This window comes from Rhamphochromis longiceps, linkage group LG3, assembly GCF_057381845.1.
Source record: "Rhamphochromis longiceps isolate RC_006_pf linkage group LG3, R_longiceps_female_GT1.1, whole genome shotgun sequence".
NCBI classification, from domain to species: Eukaryota; Metazoa; Chordata; class Actinopteri; order Cichliformes; family Cichlidae; genus Rhamphochromis; species Rhamphochromis longiceps.
In genome coordinates, this window is record NC_140559.1 from 25,837,462 (window position 1) to 25,859,131 (window position 21,670).

Below are 21,670 nucleotides of genomic sequence, written 5' to 3' on the forward strand. Positions count from 1 at the left end.
CGCGGAGCTTTGGGGCTTTGGGGTGAAGAGTCCGAGGGGGGGGGAACGCAGCCCCGGTCAGGGGCCCCTCTGAGCAGGGTCATGGACGCTCTGTACACGTCCCTCTGGAAAGGAGGGGAGGGACTGTCCTCTGTAGGGGGCCATCCGGTCTCTGTGCAGCGCTACTATCCTCCCCCTAGGAGGCAACTGCACCCTGTAAACAACCTCCCCCACTCGCTCTAGGACGCTGCAAGGCCCCACCCAGCTGCTATCCAGTTTAGGACACCGTCCCTTCTTCCTCTTTGGGCTATAGACCCACACCAGCTCCCCAGCACGGAAGTGCCTCCCTTTAGTGGTGATGTCGTAATTCCTCTTTTGGCGCAGGCCTGCCTTCGCCAGCTGCTCTCGGGCGTAGGAATGTGCAGAATCCAGCCGGTCCTGCAGCTTCCTTGCGTAGTCCCGGCCCGGTGGTGCCTCTGGCGCGTCCGGGGGTTTCCCAAAAGCCAACTCTGCAGGAGTTCTCAGCTCTCTCCCTAACATGAGCAGGGCAGGCGTACATTGGGTGGAGTCCTGCACTGCCGACCTGTAGGCCATGAGGGTAAGGGGAAGATGGTAATCCCAGTCCCGTTGGTGTTCTGAGGTAAGGATGGCTAGCTGCTGGGCCAGCGTCCTGTTAAACCTTTCCACCAGCCCATCGCTTTGGGGGTGAAGTGGGGTGGTGCGGGTTTTCTTAGTCCCAAGGTGTTCACACATGGCAGCAAATACCTTGGACTCAAAGTTACGCCCCTGGTCACTGTGGAGGGTCTCTGCTGTTCCAAAGCGGCTGAACATCCCCTCCACTAATACATCAGCGACCGTCTCAGCCTCCTGATCTGGGATGGCGTATGCTTCCGGCCACTTGGTAAAATAGTCCATGGCCACAAGAACATAGCGGTTTCCTCTGTCTGTGCGAGGAAATGGGCCCATGACGTCCACAGCTACTCGCTCCATTGGGGCTCCTGCTGGTTGCTGCTGAAGCTGAGCCCGGGACTGGTCTTGTGGCCCTTTGTGTGAGGAACATGCATCACAGCTGCGGCAAAAGTCCTCCACATCCCTCCGCTGTTGACCCCAGTAATAGCCCTGGCGGAGGCGGCGAAGAGTCTTGGAGACCCCAAAGTGGCCAGAGCCAGTGTTCCCATGGCAGGCTCCCAGCACAGCTGACCTCAGCGACCTTGGCACCACAACCTGCCACCTCTCCTCCCCCGTGGCAGGATCCTTCCAGGCACGCTCCAACACCCCCTCCTTCAGCCTGAGAGCTGCAAACTTGGCCCACAGCCCCCTGGTACAGATGGAAAACCCAGTGACCTCATCCCAAAGGGGTTGCTCCCCCTTCTCCAGCCACTGCAGGACCGGCAGCAGGTCTGTGTCTTGTTCCTGCCGTGCCCTCCACTCCGCTGCATCCACCACCAGAAGAACCCTGCAGGCGAGCTGTGCTGCTCCGTCTATTGTCGTGAGTTCCCGCTCTATTTCCTCTCGCTTCTCACAGTAACGGCAGCCAGCTGCAGCACATGGGCGGCGAGAGAGGGCGTCTGCGTTAGAATGGTGCGTCCCTGCTCTGTGCTCCACGGTGAAATTGAAGGCTTGGAGCTCCTCCAGCCAGCGAGCCACCTGTCCCTCTGGCTCCCTGAAAGACATCAGCCACTGAAGGGCAGCATGATCAGTTCTGACAACAAATGCTGTGCCGCACAGGTAGTATTTAAAGTGTCTCACCCCCGCCACCACAGCCAACAGCTCTCGTCGTGTGACACAGTAGCGCCGCTCGCTCCTGTTCAGGACCTGGCTGAAGTACGCCACCACCTTCTCCCCTTCCGGTCCAACCTGCGACAACACCGCTCCCAGCCCCACATTACTTGCGTCAGTGTCCAGGACAAAAGGCAGGGCGGGGTCAGGGGGGGCAAGGACTGGGGACTCTGTCAGCGATCTGCGGAGGGTGTCGAACGCCTGCTGACAGTCCTGGGTCCAGATGAAGTCACGGTCCTTCTGCAGCAGGTGGAAGAGTGGTGCGGCTATGGAGGAAAAGCCCTTCACAAACCTCCTGTAATAAGACGCCAGTCCTAGGAAGCTTTTGAGCTGTTTCTGGTCTGCTGGTGTGGGCCACTCGGTAATGGTATGAATTTTTTCCTCCAAAGTGCTGATGCCCTCACGACCCAGCTTGTGGCCCAGAAACTCCACCTCCCTCCTCATGAAGTGGCACTTGTCGGGATGCAGCTTCAGGCCTGCAGCCGCCACCCTCTCCAACACTTGTCTCAGGGCATCCAGGGCAGCATCAAAGGAGCTCCCGTGCACTAGAAGATCATCCAGGTAAACCAGACACCGTTGCCGTGGGACGCCAGCCAGCACACTGTCCATGAGCCTCTCGAAGGTCGCAGGAGCGTTGCAAAGGCCAAAACTCAGGACTTTGAACTGCCATAGTCCCCTGTTAGTGCAGAAGGCTGTCTTCGGTCTGGATTCCGGGGACAGTGGCACCTGCCAGTAGCCACTCCGCAGGTCCAGGGTGGAAAACCAGGAGGACCCGGCTACTAAGTCGAGGGACTCATCAATCCTGGGAAGGGGGTAAGAGTCTTTCTTCGTCACTTTGTTGAGTGGTCTGTAGTCCACACAGAAACGCATCCTAGGGCTTTTTTTCTTAGGCACCATCACCACCGCGGAGGCCCACGGGCTATCAGATGGTTCTATGATGCCCGCCTTCATCATTTCACACAGCTCCCTGTCTGCAGCCTCCTGATGAGCCAGGGGCAGGCGGCGGGGGCGCACTTTAATAGGCTGGGCATCCCCGGTCTCAATGACGTGCTCTACCAAGTGTGTCAAGCCAACATCACTTTCTTTCAGGGCAAAAATGTCACTAAACTCTTTTAGTACCTGCCATAGACTCTCTTGCTGCTGTGGAGTCAGCCCCTCACAGTTCTTTGACCAGATACTCCTCACTGCTGAGAGCCTCTCCTCCTCCTCCTCCTCCGCTCGCTGTTCTGCTGGCGGGTCTGCAGGGGTCTCTGCGGTGGAGGTGGACGCCGCGGCAGATGCTGTGCAGACCGGGGGAGGAATAAGCGGCACCTTCTTCCCATCAGGGAGTACGAGGAGGCCTTTGCCTAAGTCCAGTACACCACCAATGGCTCGTAAAAAATCCAGCCCAAGGATGCAGGCGTCCTGCACGTCAGCCACCCAGGCAGCATAAGACACACCGAGGTCCCCCACCTTGAACTGGAACACTCCCTTCCCTCTCATTGGGGCCAGATCACCGGTCACAGTCTTAAGTTGCACGTTAGTCGGTTGTACAGCAGCTCCGGTTGGGACAATATCGGGTCGGACCAGCGTTGCATTGGATCCCGTGTCCAGCAGGGCCGTACAGGACACCCCCGCAATCGTCACTGGAACATGGCAAAAGCCGCCAACCTGGGTCCAGCCCACAGTGATGGCCGCACCGGGTGGAGGTGGCGGTGGTGTGGGGATGTCGTTCTCCCAGGCCCGTGTACTCCCGCCTACACGGGCCCGTGGGCGTTTCCCTGAACCGCTGCAAGCTTGGGGCACTGCCTGATGAGGTGTCCGACTTGTCCACATCCCCAGCAGCTCTGAGGTCGGCGGTGTGGGCCAGCCCGAGGGGAAGGCGACTGCAGCGAAGCTGTCTGCACCAAACTGCACAGGCCCGCTGGCGTCTCCATCTGTTCCACAGGTGCTGACACAGCCCTCACCACGTGTGCGTCGTCAGCGCCCCCAGAGGATCCTGCAAGCATCTCCCTCTCCAACGCTAGCTCCAGGGCTGCACTGAGTGTGGCCGGCCGAGCAAGCTGAGTTTGCATGCGGAGCTCTTTAGGGCTCAGGGCCTGCAGGAACTGGTCCCGAGCTAACTCCGCCTGCACTGATGGTGGCATGCTGTCATACGCCCTCCGGCAAAGGCACTCGACTTCATGGGCCAAAATGCGGAGGGGCTCACCTGGCAATCTGCGTCTGTTGTGGAACTCCGACCTCAGCAGCACTGGTTGGTTATACTGCCCGAAGCGCCTCTGAAGTGCTCCGACCAGAGCATTATAATCTCCCCTCTGCTCCTCGGTCAGCAGCAGCAGGCATGCAGCTGCATCCTCACACAGGCACAAAGCCAATTGGAGAGCTTTATGTTCCTCAGACCAGCCAGCTGCAACAGCTAACAGCTCGAACTGTGCGATAAACACTTCCCATGGCGTCTTGCCGCTGAACTTAGGCGTTTTTATATTCGCTGCAGCTTGCTGGGCGCCGCCATGTTTGTTTACATCACGTGACGGCGCGCCAAGCGAGGTCGACTCCTTCCCGCCGGAATCGCGGCCGCTGTGCGAACAGTTCCCGAGCCTAGTCAAACCTGGAGAAAATCCAGCCTCGGCAGACAGCCGCAGCGCCGTTTCCCTCACTCCATGGGCGGGCGAGCGCGGACGAACCTCCCTCTCCTCCGTCTCCTTCTTAATCCTGCCCGGCAACATCCTCGTCTCGTAACGGCAAGCGTCGCCGGCAACAGGGTCTCGGGCGTTCTGGGGTTCTTTTTTCTTTCTTCACTTCTGACACCAATGTAACGTTCACAAGAACCAGACGGTTGGGGTCTCAGTTTGTCCGTTTATTCGGCACATAAGCCAGCGGGTTGTTAACTCAGGGGGAAGCGCTCTCGAACTACACCTCTCTTCAGCCTGGCACACACACAGAACAACCAGGTCCCCCCACCCCTTCCTGTACACCACCCTCACTACTTCCTGCAGCCCAACCAAACATGAATCTTAAAGGAACAACAACAGTGTGCAGAGAAAACCAACATGTCACTGTCCAGTAACACTTAACCATCGTTACAATATTAAGTAATCCAAAGTATTCAGAATACGTTACTGTCATTGAGTAACGTAACGGAATAGGTTACAGAATACATTCTGGGGCATGTATTCTGTATTCTGTAATGGAATACATTTTAAAAGTAACCTTCCCAACACTGTCTGTAACACAAATCTAAGAAATTAAGTAAAACAAAGAAAAAAGAAATGTTATCAGATCCAACGAATAATGAATTTTATAAGTTACAAACACAGTTACGAAGTCTAGTTCAGTGAATATAATGGAATAACATATGCCAAGTTTCATTGACTACAAACTCACTAGCCTGGATAATTGTCAGTCAGCTAGCCAAAACTGATTGGAAACGTGGTTCCTCACAACAAGTATTATTTGTCAGATAATAGCATTAAAAATGCTTTGAAAGGGACCAATGGCTCAAACATGGTTGAGAAGTCAAATTCAGTGACTCAGCTCAGAGCAGGTGAAACTGAGCAGAGAACTATCTGCTCTGGCTGATACTTACTTTATAAGTAAGTTGGCCCTTACTTTATACCATCAACAGGCTAAACTGCTGAGTTATATATAAATTTTATCTTTTAGTTGTCATAAAGGGGGAATTAGCTACAGAGACCAATGATGTATTTCTACCAGACGTTTTAATGGAATAAAATGGTAATTTAGCTCACATCATTGAGACAGGCTCCAGTGGCCACTGGAGGAACTGCAGTTTTTGGAACTTATGTTTCATTTTTTAACTGGTGACATTGCTGCTTGGTGCTCTTTAAAAGAAAAGCACTCTATACTATTGCTTGTGATTAGATAAAATATCTGAAATGAAAATATAGAAAAGAAACTTTGGGAGCATGAGAAATAACATTTTTTTTTTTAAAATTACTTTCATTCTGACCGAATTTGCTTTGTCCTATAGCGTGTTTGCAGACTGTAACCAAGACAACTCAGCTCCACTTTATGGCCAGTAAAAGCAGATCCCTGGCTGGTTCATTCAGAGGGAAACTCATACATGACACTTGGTCAAGTAACTGCAGGATTTTGTGATTCCGTGAATGCCTGAAAAGATAAAAGGCATTGCACACTCATTACCCATGGAAATACAGTTTTCCCAATGCCATAAAGGTTTTTCATTTAGTGGCAGCGAGAAGAACAACAGTTTGAGGTACTTTAACCCATCCATCCATTCGCTTCCATTTATCCTTTTCAGGGTGACGCTGGAGCCTATCCCAGCAGTCATAGGGCGAGAGGCAGGGTACACCTTGGACAGGTCGCCAGTTTGTCGCAGGGCTAACACACAAAGACAGACAACCATTCGCACTCACATTCACACTTATGGGCAATTTAGATCGATCAATTAACCTATCCACATTGTCGGAGTACCCAGGGAGAACCCACGCAAGCACGGGGAGAACATGCAAACTCCACACAGAACTCATTGAACTCAGGACCTTCTTGCTGTGAGGCAACAGTGCTAACCGCTGTGCCACCGTGCTGCCATTATAACCCACATTTATTAATCAAATTTAATCTACCTGATTCAATCTTAAGACTGAGACAAAAGCAAAATGAAAAAGTATAAAGGAACACAGTCAAGAGTTCGAAGCTTAAGTAAATAATCTCTCTTGTCTCTCTGTGTTTATCTGCTTTTCCAACTAATCCTCATCCCTCTCTCTGTCTCGTTTCTGCAGGACACAGTGTGATCTGCCCACAGCTTGAACCCTATGTGAATCAAATTAACACCATAGTTCATTGCTTTTCACCCAATAAGACCTAAAGAGGATTGACTACTTTCATTCACTCGGTTTATGTGCTTGAAGAAACAACACATGGAAGCAGAAAGATGTTTTAAATGGGATATGTACCTAAATGTGGACACCTGGACACTCTTTCCCCCCATAGTGGAATAACCTATGCCAAGTTTCATTGACTACAAGCTCACAAGCCTGGATTACCGTGCCCTGAAATTACAGAAAAACCAAACCTGCATCTGGATTTCTGGCATTCTTCTTTGTGTGTGAAATGTTGATGTGCTTTTCCAGAGATCTAGCATCCGCCAAGAGTTATCACAAGGAGTTCATATGAACATTTGATCCTTTTTATGTTGAATACACAATGGAATAAAAGGGTGAGACAAGGAGCTTACAAAAACAAACAGTACAAAAATACATCTGGAACCTTGTATCTAAACATAAAGCCCCTTCCCCTGGCTGCAGAGTGGAAAAAGGGGTGTGTTTGGAGGTTTACCCTCACCAGGCTGCCACTTGCAGATGGAGGCCCACCAACACTCCCCAGATAGCAGCAGTGAGGAGTGCACCGTCCTGGAGGCTCCACCTGGCAAAAACGCCTGCCCACAACATGCAGGGAAGGTAGGTATTCAATAGGTGTGCAAATGTCCTGAACTACATATGAAAAGTGACATGAAAGCAAGCAAAAACGTGTCCACATATCGCACAAAGCCAAAATCAGCTTAAACCTTGGAGGTAAATTTCAGTTGGCTAAGAATAAACGTTTCTGTTAAACATCAGTGGTACAAAAGGAAACCAGAAGTCTTCCAATACCATACAAAGTTATGCCTCGCCTGTAATTCTGTTCATATCCATTCATGTTTATGCTTAACCTCCATATTATAATCCTTATTTATTTTTATATTCAATCCATATTTATTTATTTATTTATTTTATATGGTAAATGGCCTGTATTTATATAGCGCTTTACTAGTCCCTAAGGACCCCAAAGCGCTTTACATATCCAGTCATCCACCCATTCACGCACACATTCACACACTCCAATATTACCTCCAATATAGACTGTCCCTGCCAGCTAAACTGAAACTGAAGCCAAAGATTGGACATCTACCTACAACACATGACAAGCGTCTCAAGTTTTACACAAACAAACGATAACTCTTTGATTTTTTCTGACTTGGGTTTGGTAGTATATGCCTATATGAACAAAATGAGAATAATTCAAACGCCATTTAAGTTAAATGGCGTTTGAATTATTCTCATATCGGATGTTTTCACAGATTATGTGTGCTGATGACATCAGGAGTTTTTATAGATCATTTATGCTGATGTTAGCATTATTCATATGGCAATTTAGTAAAGCGTATTAATCTTTTGTGTCATTGTGAATTCAAGTAATATTGTATTTTTTTTTAAAGAGCTCAAACAAAGAAAGTTTCTAGCTCCCCCAAGGTTTTTCTTGATTCGTGTGACCCAGACCTTTGACCTATGGCCTTGAAGCATTTCATACTAAAATGGTGTATTTAACATATATTTTACGCAGTTCGTGATTCTACAAAACTCTATGGTTTCATTGTAATATCGTATGGAATAGTATTGCAAAATACGGTTATGGTTCTCAACAGTAAATTCTGAATTCACATTTCACATATTATTGGCCTTGAAGCATTGCATACTAAAACAGTGTATTTTACTACCTTTGCCTACATGGTGGGAGCAGAATCTGCAAAAATCATTGGTTCTTATCATGTAAAAACTTGAGATTTTAACATATATTTTTATGCAGTTCGTGATTCTACAAATATGGTTTCATTGTAATATCGTATCGTATCGTATTGCAAAAAAAGTGCATGGTACAGCACACTCTGTGCCCTTTCATAGTGTATATATCACACTCAATATGGTTTCTTTAAATCTTGTCTTCTATGTCAACTTTGTCCTTTGGCACTAACAATGAAGGTCTAAGTCAAATGCTTAGCCATCCTAGGTACTCATGTCGCCCAAGGCCTTGTATATACCTGTAACGTTTAAAGATGAGCCATAAAAAATTGGGGTAATATAACATTTTTACTGATTTTCACTTTTGGTGTGACCTTGAACTGATTTTCAGCAAAAATAAAATCAGCTTGAGCCTTTATTGGTATCTACCATCAGACTAAATTTGAACATGATATCTTGAAAACTGTGGCAACTAGCCTGCTAAAACATGGCCAGATAAACAGACAAATGGAACCAATTACATACTTGTAATTAAAGTAAAGACTGGACTCTAAAAGACTGGATGGCTGTAGCTCATTAAGTAGAGCAGGTTGTCTACAAACTAGAAGGTTTAAAAAGTTGCAGTTTTATAGGAGGTATGTGTGCTGCTATTTCTTGGACAGTTTAAGTGACTATAACAGAAAATAAAACTGTGCCCTGTTAAGAAATATGATGCAAAAACAAAGTTTATAGGACAGATATGAGCAAGTTATGGTTCTCAACAGTAAATTTTGAATTCACATTAGAGATTAGATAAAACTTTATTAATCCCTCGGGTGGGTTCCTCCAGGAATTTCTGTAACATGTATTTTCAGATTCAGATTCAGTCATACATATAGAAATGACTGAATCATGTACTGCAAAGTGTAAGCCCAAAGCCTAATCCATGTTATCTATATGTTGTTCCTATTTAATCCAGTTACTGATTAGCAACTGTACAACAATGAGACTAAACTAAAGACAAACAATATATCTAGGCTATCATGGGGCATTCAATTCTTAATAGTGTAGCTTCTCTCTCCTCTTTCCTCCCTTCATGTAATCCTTTCAATTTGCAGGTTGCTGACTTGTACTGCTCTGCCTGCAAGTGCGCTCTGTGTGAGGACTGTCTTCCCAACCATGCAGAACACCCTAAGGTGGCCCTCAGCCAGGCCCTCGAGCAGCACCGCAACAACCTGCAGGAAAGACTGGGCACTGTTCAGGACAGGTACAGGGTGAAATACTTGATACAACATTAAGAAACTTTATTCAGTCCATTAATCTGTGCCCCCAACAAACCCTTATGTTAAACTGTTGTGCAGTGGTGCTAGTTTCCATTTATCAACAAAAACACACACAAACCCCCCCAAAAATTTTAATGCTGAATTACTTTTTTTAAATATGTATTATAAACTGCAGAAGTAAGCCAATGATAAACATCAGCTGGAGTTTATTAGGATTTTATTATTTTTATATATTGTATATTTTTTAGTAATTCCCAGAGACCAGGAGAGGGCTCTCTCATTAAGCAAGATTCATTTAAGAGTCACTTGGGCAATGCTCATTGATTGTTTTTTGCAGCAAAACACAGATGTTCCCTAAATGCCTCACATTTGTTAAGAAAAAAAAAAGATAGAAGAATAAAATAGAAGAGTGACAGTGTTCTGGGCCAAGGACTTTTCTCAAGAAAGACAAATAATCTCTGGAATTTAATTTAAATGCTACTGTGGGAATGAGATAGTCAAAAGATTTCTTAAAAGACATACGGGCTTGGGTAGAAAGTTAAAGAAGTTACTAAGTATTTATATTGAAAATACCCATCCATTCATGTAGGGAATTATTAGTAAACAGGGAGTAGTAAATGTAGGTCCCACATTCAAATCGCACTTAAAATACTAAAAGTCACATTTTTTCGTTTGCAAAATTGGAAAAAAATAAAATACAAATCAGCTGATAGCATTTCATTCTTGTAGCTCCAACAGGTACAAATGTATTTGCTGTGGAGAACAAGTTGCATAACAACTGACATATTCAGTTAAAGTATAATGTAGGCATACTTAATATAACTCAGTCACAAGTAACTATTGACAGACAGTGGATGGAGGAAAGAAGAGATGCTGACATCTAGTGGACAGTGAGCAAAATACAGTACAAATGATTTACCAGGCTATAAAATCTTGACATTAACAATAACATGTTATTAATTTTTCTCAATTAAAGTTACAGGTTGCATATGTAAATATTTAACAACATAAATGTAGCATAAAGAAAGCTTGCTATTGTTGTTTTGCAAATTAGATATGTAACTGCCTTTCTCTTTTGTGCGTGTCCTCTCTAGACTCCCTCAGATTTCAGATGTACTGTCCTTTGTTAAAGAGATCCTCCAGCAGCTGACCAATCAGAGGGCTTCCATTGAAGAGGACATTCAATCGAGCTTCGAGGACTTACACAAGCAGCTGGATGTTCGAAAGAGTGTACTGCTGATGGAGCTGGAAGTTACATACGGACTCAAACAGAAGGTGAACAGAGTTTGTTTAATTTTTCCTTTGATTCTTTGGTAAAAGTACAACCTCCTCAGTCACTGGTATACTTCTTTAAATAAAACAAATCAAATGAAAAAGTCTGAAACAGTCTAATGAAACTTTTCTTTTTCTGTCTCCAGGTTCTCCAAGCCCAGATAGACAGCCTTCTACGGGGAGAGGGGGACATGACAGCCACCTGTACCCAGGCAGAGGAGGCTCTGGCTGGAGATCCCTGTGTGGCGAGCCTGCAGGTGGAACGAGAGCTGTGGGAGAGGCTGGGTGAGCTTGCTGGTCTTGGTTTGCCATGCCAGCCGGAAGAGAACGACCAGCTGGATCTGGTGATGGAGACAGATGGGTTAAGGAAGTCCATACACAACCTGGGGACTATTGTTACAACCAGGTGAGACAATTCAAATCAATTTCAACTCAGTTTTACTTATTTAATGCCAAATCACAACAACAACTGCCTCAAAGCAATTTATATTGTAAAGTAAAGATCCTACAATAGTACAGAAAAACAGAATAAACCCAAAAGTCAGCCAACCCTGTATGAGCAAGCATAGGGGAAGGAAATGGAAAAGAAAAACTCCCTTTCAACAGGAAGAAACCTCTGGCAGAAGCAGGCTTAAGGAGGGTCAGCCATCTGCCACAACTGGTTTAAAGTGAAAGGGGAAAGACAAAAGACTGTGGAAGAGAGCCAGAGATTAATACTAACTAATGATTACATGCAGAGTGGTGTGTAAACACATAGTGAATAAAAAAGGTGAAAAAAAAAACAAAACAGAAACACTCAGTGCATCATGGGAACACCCCAGCAGCCTAGACCTACTGCAGTGTAAAGATTAAAAAGTTTTAAGCCTAATCCTAAAATCAGAGAAGCTCATTGTTTGTATCATTTATGCGCAGCTCCCTATAAGGTCCCACCACAGCATTTCAGTCAGGCTGAAGACTGGAACGGGCCATTGCATCACCTTGATCCTTTTCATTTCCAGCCATTCTGTTGTACATTTGCTGCTGTGCTTGGGAACATGACTCTGACTCTGAAGAAAATAAGAGCAATCTATAAAATCCGCTGTATACCAAAGTATTCCAATCAGTGATAAATAGCGAGATGTTTTAGCTGTATTTTATTTTTAGAGAACAACAAACTGTTTTTCCAGGCTAAATTGTCATCTTCTAAATTATTAAAGATTACTAAGCACCCCAGCTTATCAGCTATCTGCTTTAAGGTGCATCTTTGAAAGTTATACCAGGAAGGCAATAAATTCTGATTTAAGTCTTTCTTTGTCAGAGGAGCTACAGTATCCAGAGTCGTACGCAGTGACGATATAAAACTATTAACAAGATAACAAACTCTGTAAAAGCAGCGTTCAGGTAACTGCTCTGCACTGTGTTGGTATAAGGCACTGAAGAAGATGCAGCTGAGGAATTATATCCATGGCCGACACAGTCTCTAAGGGGATGGGGTTTTGGGGCATTTCAATGATGATGAAACATATTGAACCATGTGGTTTTGGATTTAATGCCATTTCATTAACACTCGTCTTTGTTCTCGTCCTCAGTGCGGTTGCAAGCCAGAGCGAAGCCATGGGTGCAGGTCTTGAGCAATGCATTGTTGGGCATCCTGCCTCTGTTACCATTGTAACAAGAGACAAGTCAGGGGGAGCCTGCAAGAGTGGAAATGCGATCCTCTCTGCTGAGGTTCATTCTACACCTAAACTCCATAAAATTAAGTTCTACTCTGTGTTCACACTTCAATGCAAACAGTGACAAAACATTATGATGTGTTGATGTAGGTATTCACACCAGACGGCAGCATAGTAGATGGTGAGATAGTGGACCACAAGAACGGGACATATGAATTTGTGTACACGGTGCCAAAGGAGGGTGACTTCTCACTGGCTCTCCGTTTGTATGACCAGCACATCAAAGGAAGTCCCTTCAAACTGACTGTCACCAAGACTCTAGAGGCTGAACTAGACGTAGGTGGATCTTTCTTTCAATATTAGTACATTTCTACTATCCATTTGGCAAATAATGTCTAAATTCCTTTAATAGCAACTGTAATATACACCAACAACCTATGTACGGCTCATTCATGTCCAGTGTCCTTTAGCATCTGTGCTGAAGGACACTGGACATCAGGACCTGAAACATCAGCTTATGACATTACTGTCTGACACTCACTTTATAATTATTGTTATGAAGGCCTAGTCAAGTAGTTTTGCCTAAACCTAAGAGGTTGTTAATCCTCTTCCCATCAAACGAAACTTGCATCCAAGTATGTCCAATCTCACTGCAAAACTTTGTGCTAATGTCCTCACACAACACAGAAAAGCTCGTATTGTTGACCACGTCGTGCTTGTCTCTTGAAGTTCAGAGTTCTTGAGCAACAATGATTCAAGCAACATGACTTAAGCAATTATAAAACCTAAATTTATTTGATTGAGCTTACCCTAAATTCATCGATACATTGACTTTGGCAAAGGATGTAGGAAGCTTTCCAAACAAAAACCATATAACCTTCATAGTTACTGTGTATTGTGTTTCCCTTTTTGCTCTCTCTCCAGGTTTCTCCCTCTACAACAACGGCAACCAACTCAGCAGCCAATGCTACGCCATCGACTGGCTCATCTGAAGGAGCAAAGAGACGAGGAAAGTCACCTGGTCAGAAGAAGAAAGGCTCAAAGAGGGCCAGCAGTGCCCTTGGTACCCCACGGCGCAAAACTCAGAACCCCATTGAGGACGACCTCATTTTTAGGATCGGTGAGACATTTAGCTGGAAGAAACGAATCGTATAGACAGACTAGGATATTGTACACTTGCTTTTTTAAAGCTAATATATCCTCATTTTTGTGACACTGAAAGGCCCTTTTAATGGTTCAATTAATTTGGGCTTATTTCTCCCCATCATATGCATCACTTTTTCCAACATGGTGGAATTTTCATCTGGCTGATTTCAGTGTCTGTTACCTGTTTCATGTTACAGTTTATGAAGGGACTAAAGTAATGTCATTGTGAATTTTAAAAGCTCAGATTCACCAAATTGTCAGTATTGTAGTATTGTTGTTGTTTTTTTTGTTTTGTTTGTTTTTATCTTAGCACACAAGTATGATAGGACTGTCAGAATAATTCTAGTATTGACATCATAGCTAATCTTCTCCTACCTTAAACACTTCATAAATTTGTCCTGGAACAAAAATGTTCGTATGTGTGGTGCACCACACATACGAACATTTTGTGTGGAATGGTGAAATGCCCAGTTTTAGTCTTGATAATAATATTCCACTCAAATGTCTTTTAGACCTCGCTTCAATTCATTCAAAACTTAGGTAAATGTGAAATGGTCTTCCCATAGAAAGCCTTTCTTTAAAGTCAGTAACACAAAAAGAAAACATAAATATTCACCTTTTACTTTCAACAAAATTTACACAAATGAGCCTTCTTTTTAAAATAGAAAACACAATCCATGGGTATTTTGTGTTTGAGGGGGTAGGTCTAGTCCAAATGTATGTTCAAGGAAAATTGAACTCAAATTGAAGCTTCATGCAAAAGGTTGTTTATGAAAACATTTCTATGTATAATGGAATTTAAAATCATATTTTGCACTATTCAGGAACAAAGGGAAGGAATAAAGGAGAGTTCACCAATCTTCAAGGAGTAGCTGCCTCTTCCAATGGTAGGATACTGATCGCTGACAGCAACAATCAGTGTGTCCAGGTATGGCCTTCGAAAAGCTGCAGGGTTCATATAAAAACCCCAAATTTATATCGAAAGTTAAACAATGTATATATGTCCAGATTTTCAGCAATGAGGGAGAATTTAAGAGTCGTTTTGGAGTGCGGGGACGATCGCCAGGTCAGCTACAGCGTCCGACTGGTGTAGCCGTGCACCCCAGTGGTGACATCATTATTGCTGACTACGACAATAAGTGGGTCAGCATTTTCTCCTGTGAGGGCAAATTCAAGGTATGTGTGCTGATATGTCAGGGTTGAAGGGGTATTGTACTTTATTGCAAGCAAACCCTCATTCTAATGTTTTCAGTGTTGATTTATGCAGCAATCTTATTGTTTGTATTTGTTGTTCACCAGGCAAAACTTGGCTCTGGCAGACTCATGGGACCAAAGGGTGTGTCTGTGGACCAAAACGGACATGTTATTGTGGTTGACAACAAAGCTTGTACTGTCTTCATCTTTCAGCTGACTGGAAAGCTTATTACCAAGTTTGGAAGCAGGGGCAATGGTGACAAGCAGTTTGCAGGTAATGTGGACTAAATTATATTATTTCACGTAATTTAATTCCCAAAAATGTACTATGGGCTGTAAAGAATAAATATACATAAAGAAGAAAAGGCAAATATATGAAGAGAAAATGTTTGATTCTGGATTGTCTTGAGATTAACGGCTCTTTAAAAAGTTAGTACTATATAGAAACCATTGATGTTTTTAACCCCATGAGGTCTGAGTCATCACTGGTAATGAAAGCAGTGCTAGCTGCCCTGACCCCATTTTTTGGTGACCAGCACAAAGTATAAGAAATATAAATAGTCAGTTAGAGCAATTAGATTGCGTACCCTTTTGTCCCCTGACTGCCAAAACAATGAAAATGATACGTCCTAAAAGTTAAGGATTGGGACAACTGATGGCTTAGATCTGAGAGGGTTAAAGCATTTACCCCCCAACTTTTGGCAATAAGGGAACAAACAACATTTTAACTTGCATTTCTCTTTTGTCCCAGGTTTTGAGGCTAGGGTTGTAGTTATCACTGGTGACCTCAGAAGGTTTACGTGCGCTAATAAAAGTATTTAGGTGATGGTTGGCAGTTGCTAAGTCTGAAAATTGATTTAAGAACTGAGTGCACTTGAAATTCTGTTTAAAGTTTAACCCTATGACCTTTAAATCACTTGATGACCCCAACCTTTAACAGTAAAATATTGTACATTTTGTTTTTTCTTTTCTTTTTTCCCCTTTTTCTTTTCATTCTAAGAGACTTCAAAAACTATTCAGATATACAAATACCAGTGTTACCTTTCTCTAAAATACTTGCGAATTGAAAGTGTTAAAAGAGGCTAAAGCTAATTGAAAATACATTGTTCGTTGTACAATGTACAACCTATTTCTTTGTTCCTGTTTTTCTTTCCTAAAGGTCCACACTTTGCAGCAGTGAACAAAAACAATGAAATCATTGTGACAGACTTCCATAATCACTCTGTTAAGGTACAGCATTTTACTGAGCTTAAAGGATAGTTTTAGTGTAATGTTATGGTAAAAAAAAGCTAATATTTCATATCAAGTCCAAGTATGGTTTCAGAGGATTCAAAATAATAAATCTTTATCATTATTTCTCGGATTAGGTTTTCACGCTTGAAGGAGAGCTTGTACTGAAATTTGGTTCAAATGGGGAAGGAAACGGCCAGTTCAATGCTCCCACTGGTGTAGCAGTGGATATTAATGGGAACATCATTGTAGCTGACTGGGGCAATAGCAGAATACAGGTAAAACGTTAACATATGAAAAAACTTTTATATACGGTCAACCTTTTATATATGAAAGCCCTGCTGTGTAAGGTTTTTATATATAAATAATACATATCTTCGACATTTCCAGGTGTTTGATGGCAGTGGCTCCTTCCTGTCCTATATCAACACATCAGCAGACCCTCTTTATGGACCCCAAGGTCTGGCTCTGACTTCAGACGGACACGTTGTAGTGGCTGACTCTGGCAATCATTGCTTTAAAGTCTACCGCTACCTACAATGATGGAGGCTTGGATGATGATGGGGGATGGTGACGTGGACGCGATAGACAAGTTGAGGTTTAAATGAAGCGATAGAGTGAGCACTGTCAAATAATATGAATTACTGCATGAGCCTCTAACTGCTCCCTGTGAATGTTGAAAATGGGATAGAAGGGATGAAAAAGTCAGCGAAAAAGTGTTCAGTTCCCATTCTGGGTTCCAACCAGAACTCATGACGGAAGTACCTAATTTGAATATTTTTGGTGATTATTATTAGGTAAGATCATAAAAAAATAAAATGAAAACAAAACATTGATAGCAGATGAGTCTCAAGAGGGCTTAAGATTGGCTCACGTGAAAATCTCAATAATTTCCAGCTGTCATACAGACATTGCAGAATGGGATGTAGATAAAAGTTATGCAATACTGGTTCAGAGATGTCAAATTTGAGAGGTTCAGTGTCTATAAATGGACTAATGAGGAAAGCTTTAGATAATAAAATGAAAAAACCAAACAAAGGCTGCAAGAGAGATGACAATGATTTCTTCAGAAACAACTGCTTACTAAATTTATGATGTGGTCAATGAGACATAAAAAGGAGCAAAGGCATTAACATGGACATAAAGGGACATAATGGAAATAATGTGGAGAGAATGAAATGAAAGACTGAAAGTTTTCTAATGTTCTGCCTTCTTGTGCTGTATGTAATACACAAAATAATTGATTATGAGCTAAAAGAGACCTATGTCTTCCAATTTCATTACATAATTAGAGACTTCCACTGTGGATTTGGTGCCACACTTTAACATCCCTTGAGCAAAGCACTTAACTTAAAGGTAGCGCAGCTGGAGAGGACAGCAATTGTGCTGAAGCATACAAGATTTTATTTCTAAATATGACAAAAAAATTCCAAATTTATAAGACATAGACCACTTTTAGTCCAAAGTGCATTGTTTGTACATTAGGATTGTTTGAACATGGAATGTTATTTTGATCCCATATAACAGTATTCTTTACAAATCTTAGGTAATAGATTCATTATTAGAAATGATTGCTTGACTCTAATTCTGACTGTCTGAATTAATGACTGATTGACTTGATTTGACAAAAAGCATTGTGTGTCTATGCTTGGTTTGAGTGTTCAGATATTTTTTTCCTGATAAACCTGTTGCAATGAGGAAAAAGTGAAAAATTTATCGTATATATTTGTGAAGATACGTTTAATAATGTTGCATAAGCTGTAATCAACATATTTGGACTCAGTAACAGCAGCCGTCTTTTGCAGGAACATTTACAGGTCTAGTGCCCTCATGAGCCCTTTGAGCCATTTCGTTTCCATTGCATTTTAGGATCAGTTGATTTTATGATGTCAACAAACCAGTTTTACAATGTCAAGGTCTGTGATACCAATTCACAACGCATAAGTTAACAGAACTGATGTCCCATGAAATCAAAACAACAACAACAGTGACAACAATGGAGGGGACCAGGATGGCTGTTGCATTTACATTTGATGTGCTCCCCAGAACTCCTTGCTATGTCCTGCAGTTGAAATGCCCTATTTTTACATATTTCTCTATGCTTGTCACCATGGCAACAAAATATCAGAAGGATATTTTGGGGGAAGGAATTCTAGAATGTCTCTATTCATTCTTCCTTATTGACAAGGATACAAGAATGCTTTAAGAATTCTGAAAAACTGCTCTTGCCCGCTTGTAAAATTCCACATATTCTGTCAAAAAAGAGAATACCTCAGTGTTCTAGAAGCATGCCTCTGTTGTTATGTAACTGTTGACACCAAACATATCAGACATCTACTGCGAGCTCCCATTTTACAAGTCTAACCTAAAAGACAATTTACAGTAACATCAGTAAAGTATAGTTAAAGTAATGTTAAAGTCTCAAGCATTAGCCATTTACATAAAGTGCTATATGCCAGTAATAACAACACTACAAAGCATTTACATAAACTGTTGAATAGGTAAGAGAAGAATTTATGTTATTTCCATCCGCGACGAGTTGGGGAGATTTTACATGCACTATTAATATACTGCAAACTTCTTTGTTGATTGTGGTAGTTTAAGTGGCATCACATCAATTACTTACACATTTAGTCTTTCCTGAAACAGGAATTGAGAAACTCATCATTATGTTCACAGTTGGTCAGAGATTCTCTAAGTTATATATTTTACTACTTCTATTTATTGCTTATTATTTATTTATCTAATTAGTTATTTTCATCTTGCCATTTGATTGTGTTACACCATGTGCATTTAAATTCATAAGTGACCGTTACATTTCATCTTACTAGACATTTCAGTCTTTAGGCTGTATTGAAATGGGACTGGAATTAGAACTGCTGTTAATATTTTGTCAAGTTTCCTTTTTTTTAAAATCTTTTGTTAAATTAAAAAAAATCAAGCTCATCAGTTAGCAAAAATAGCTCATTAGCACCTTATTTTGGGATCAACAACACGTTTAACTCAAAACTAATAAGTTAGCTGTAAAAACAGTGCAGTACAATGACCAACCTTATGAAAACATTAGCTTTAAATGGCTAATACTGCTTTTTTCTTACATAACTGATTACAAGCTAACCTATTAATTTTGACTTGTTTGTAGCCGTCAGTTTTGATCATTTTTTCACATAGAAACAACAAAATCACTTTTAATAACAATGAAACAACTTCATCTTCAATACAATGACAGTAATCATTATTCAGTCCAGTAAAAAAAAGGTTGGCGCCTCCTCGTTTGTGTAATTTGTTAGTCTGTTCATGGATTTGCTAAGACTATATTTTCTAACATAAGCATCCTGTAATGCTGCTAAGTGTCAGATTTTGCTCATCAACTTGAAATAAGATCTTTTGATTTGTTGGTACTATTGATTGTTTTAAAGAAATTCGACTGTGTTTCCTAATGTAACCTGGGCTTTGTTTACTGGATATTGAGCCTTAATGTTGGTATTACATATGAATGTTGTTTGATCTGGTAGAATTGCCTTCTCAGTAATTTTGAAGTAATGATTGTTTTGGAAAAATACAGTAAAGAAGATTTAATTACAATTTCAGACACAAACAGCTCATTTGTAGCCAACACAGCCATTGCAAATTTTCTTTTGGAAACCTGAAAAATAAAAAATAAAAAATGCCATTGCACATATGTACAAATGTGGGTGTTTTACGTGTAAGATTTTTAGCAGAAAATGCAACAGCATTGTGTATTGCACTGGTTTGATTTTTCCCCCCCTGCAATCCTATTATGGTGTTTTAGAAGACAGCTTTTAAAATACTGATCGCTTTCATACAGTGTCACTTTCAAGGTCTTTCTTGCTCTGTAACTGCTGTCATGTCTGTTCACTGTTATGGGCTATGACTTAATATTCACATACACTCAACACTGAAAATAAAGCATTGATTCCTGAATAGCAGCTGTTACTATGGCTTGGTTTTGTCCAAAATGTGTGCAATGTCAACTAATTTACCATCTATATACTTGGAGAGCCTTAGTCACAAATGTTAGAAAATATCAAAGGTTTACATGATGGCATGGGAAAGTATAATGCCTGTCATATTAAGAAAGCAGTGTTAAATATCTCTACACTAATGACAGTCTTGTATTCTCATTTCTTTGAACAACTGCAAAATGTTTATATAACATTCTTCAGAACATCACTTAGTCATTTTTTTAAGATATGACTACTTTGTGCTTGGAACGGTTCACAGCCGAGTGTGAAGCGGTGGGAATGAGGATCAGCACCTCCAAATCTGAGGCCATGGTCCTCAGCTGGAAAAGGGTGGAGTGCCCACTCCGGGTCAGGGACGAGTTCCTGCGACAAGTGGAGGAGTTTAACTATCTCGGGGTCTTGTTCATGAGTGATGGGAGAAGGGAGCGGGAGATCGACAGACGGATTAGTGCAGCGGCTGCAGTAATGCGGACGCTGTACCGGTCTGTTGTGGTGAAGAGAGAGCTGAGTGTAAAAGCGAAGCTCTCAATTTACTGGTCGATCTACCTCCCTACCCTCACCTATGGTCACAAGCTGTGGGTAGTGACCGAAAGGACGAGATTGCGAATACAAGCGGCGGAAATGGACTTCCTCCGAAGGGTGGCTGGCATCTCCCTTAGAGATAGGGTGAGAAGTTTGGCCATTTGGGAGGGGCTCAGAGTAGAGCCAGTGCTCCTCCACATCAAAAGGAGCCAGCTGAGGTGGTTCGGGCATCTGACAAGGATGCCCCCTGGGCGCCTCCTGGGTGAGGTGTTCCGGGCATGTCCCACCGGGAGGAGGCCCCGGGGCAGACCCAGGACACGCTGGAGAGGTTATATCTCTCGGCTGGCCTGAGAACGCCTTGGTGTTCCCCCGGATAAGCTGGAGGAGGTGGCTGGGGAGAGGGAGGTCTGGGCTTCTCTGCTTGGGCTGCTGCCCCGCAACCCGACGCCGGATAAGCGGAAGAAAATGGATGGATGGATGGATGCTCTGTGCCTGTGACAAAACTGGAAGGTTAAAAATTGACTTTTGCTCTTCTGAGCATTTGAGTACTAGGGCATCACAGTTAATGTTTGGCTCACTCTTAATATGTGTATGAGGGCACTTAGTGATGAATATGAATCAACTTTACAAATTTAAGCAGTTTATTTATTTATTTATTTTACTTTTTGGTTCAGTTATTTTTTGCATAGTACCTGACTACCTGATTTACCTTTAGATGTCAGACTAACATTGAATACAAGATGTAAAGATTACATTTGGTGTTTGTCATTCGTGATTTCATCTGGTTGTCTAGTTCTCGAATTTTACACTGCAGCACTGTTTAAAATATTAATATACAGGGAGTGCAGAATTATTAGGCAAGTTGTATTTTTGAGGAATAATGTTATTATTGAACAACAACCATGTTCTCAATGAACCCAAAAAACTAATTAATATCAAAGCTGAATGTTTGTGGAAGTAGTTTTTAGTTTGTTTTTAGTTTTAGCTATTTTTAGGGGGATATCTGTGTGTGCAGGTGACTATTACTGTGCATAATTATTAGGCAATGTTACGGCTTGTTTGGTTGTTGTGTTCTTTGTTGTTGCAACCTTTTTTTCCCTTTTTCGGCATGTTATTGGTAATACAGCGTT

The 21,670-nt window shown here is 42.6% G+C and overlaps 1 protein-coding gene across 1 annotated transcript in view; it reads left to right on the forward strand.

The window, feature by feature from the left end:
- Window positions 1-19,972, forward strand: part of LOC146673670 (tripartite motif-containing protein 2-like) — a 28,032-nt gene extending 8,060 nt beyond the window's left edge. The window contains exons 2-14 of the mRNA XM_085402305.1: window positions 6,501-7,178; window positions 9,374-9,522; window positions 10,633-10,813; window positions 10,957-11,216; window positions 12,379-12,517; window positions 12,613-12,798; window positions 13,387-13,582; window positions 14,433-14,536; window positions 14,617-14,784; window positions 14,908-15,076; window positions 15,962-16,032; window positions 16,170-16,310; window positions 16,423-19,972. Of these exons, the coding sequence (XP_085258431.1) occupies window positions 7,080-7,178; window positions 9,374-9,522; window positions 10,633-10,813; window positions 10,957-11,216; window positions 12,379-12,517; window positions 12,613-12,798; window positions 13,387-13,582; window positions 14,433-14,536; window positions 14,617-14,784; window positions 14,908-15,076; window positions 15,962-16,032; window positions 16,170-16,310; window positions 16,423-16,575 (2,016 nt within the window). The 5' untranslated portion in view covers window positions 6,501-7,079 and the 3' untranslated portion in view covers window positions 16,576-19,972. The remainder of the gene's footprint in view (window positions 1-6,500; window positions 7,179-9,373; window positions 9,523-10,632; window positions 10,814-10,956; window positions 11,217-12,378; window positions 12,518-12,612; window positions 12,799-13,386; window positions 13,583-14,432; window positions 14,537-14,616; window positions 14,785-14,907; window positions 15,077-15,961; window positions 16,033-16,169; window positions 16,311-16,422) is intronic.
- The last annotated feature ends 1,698 nt before the right edge of the window (window positions 19,973-21,670 follow it).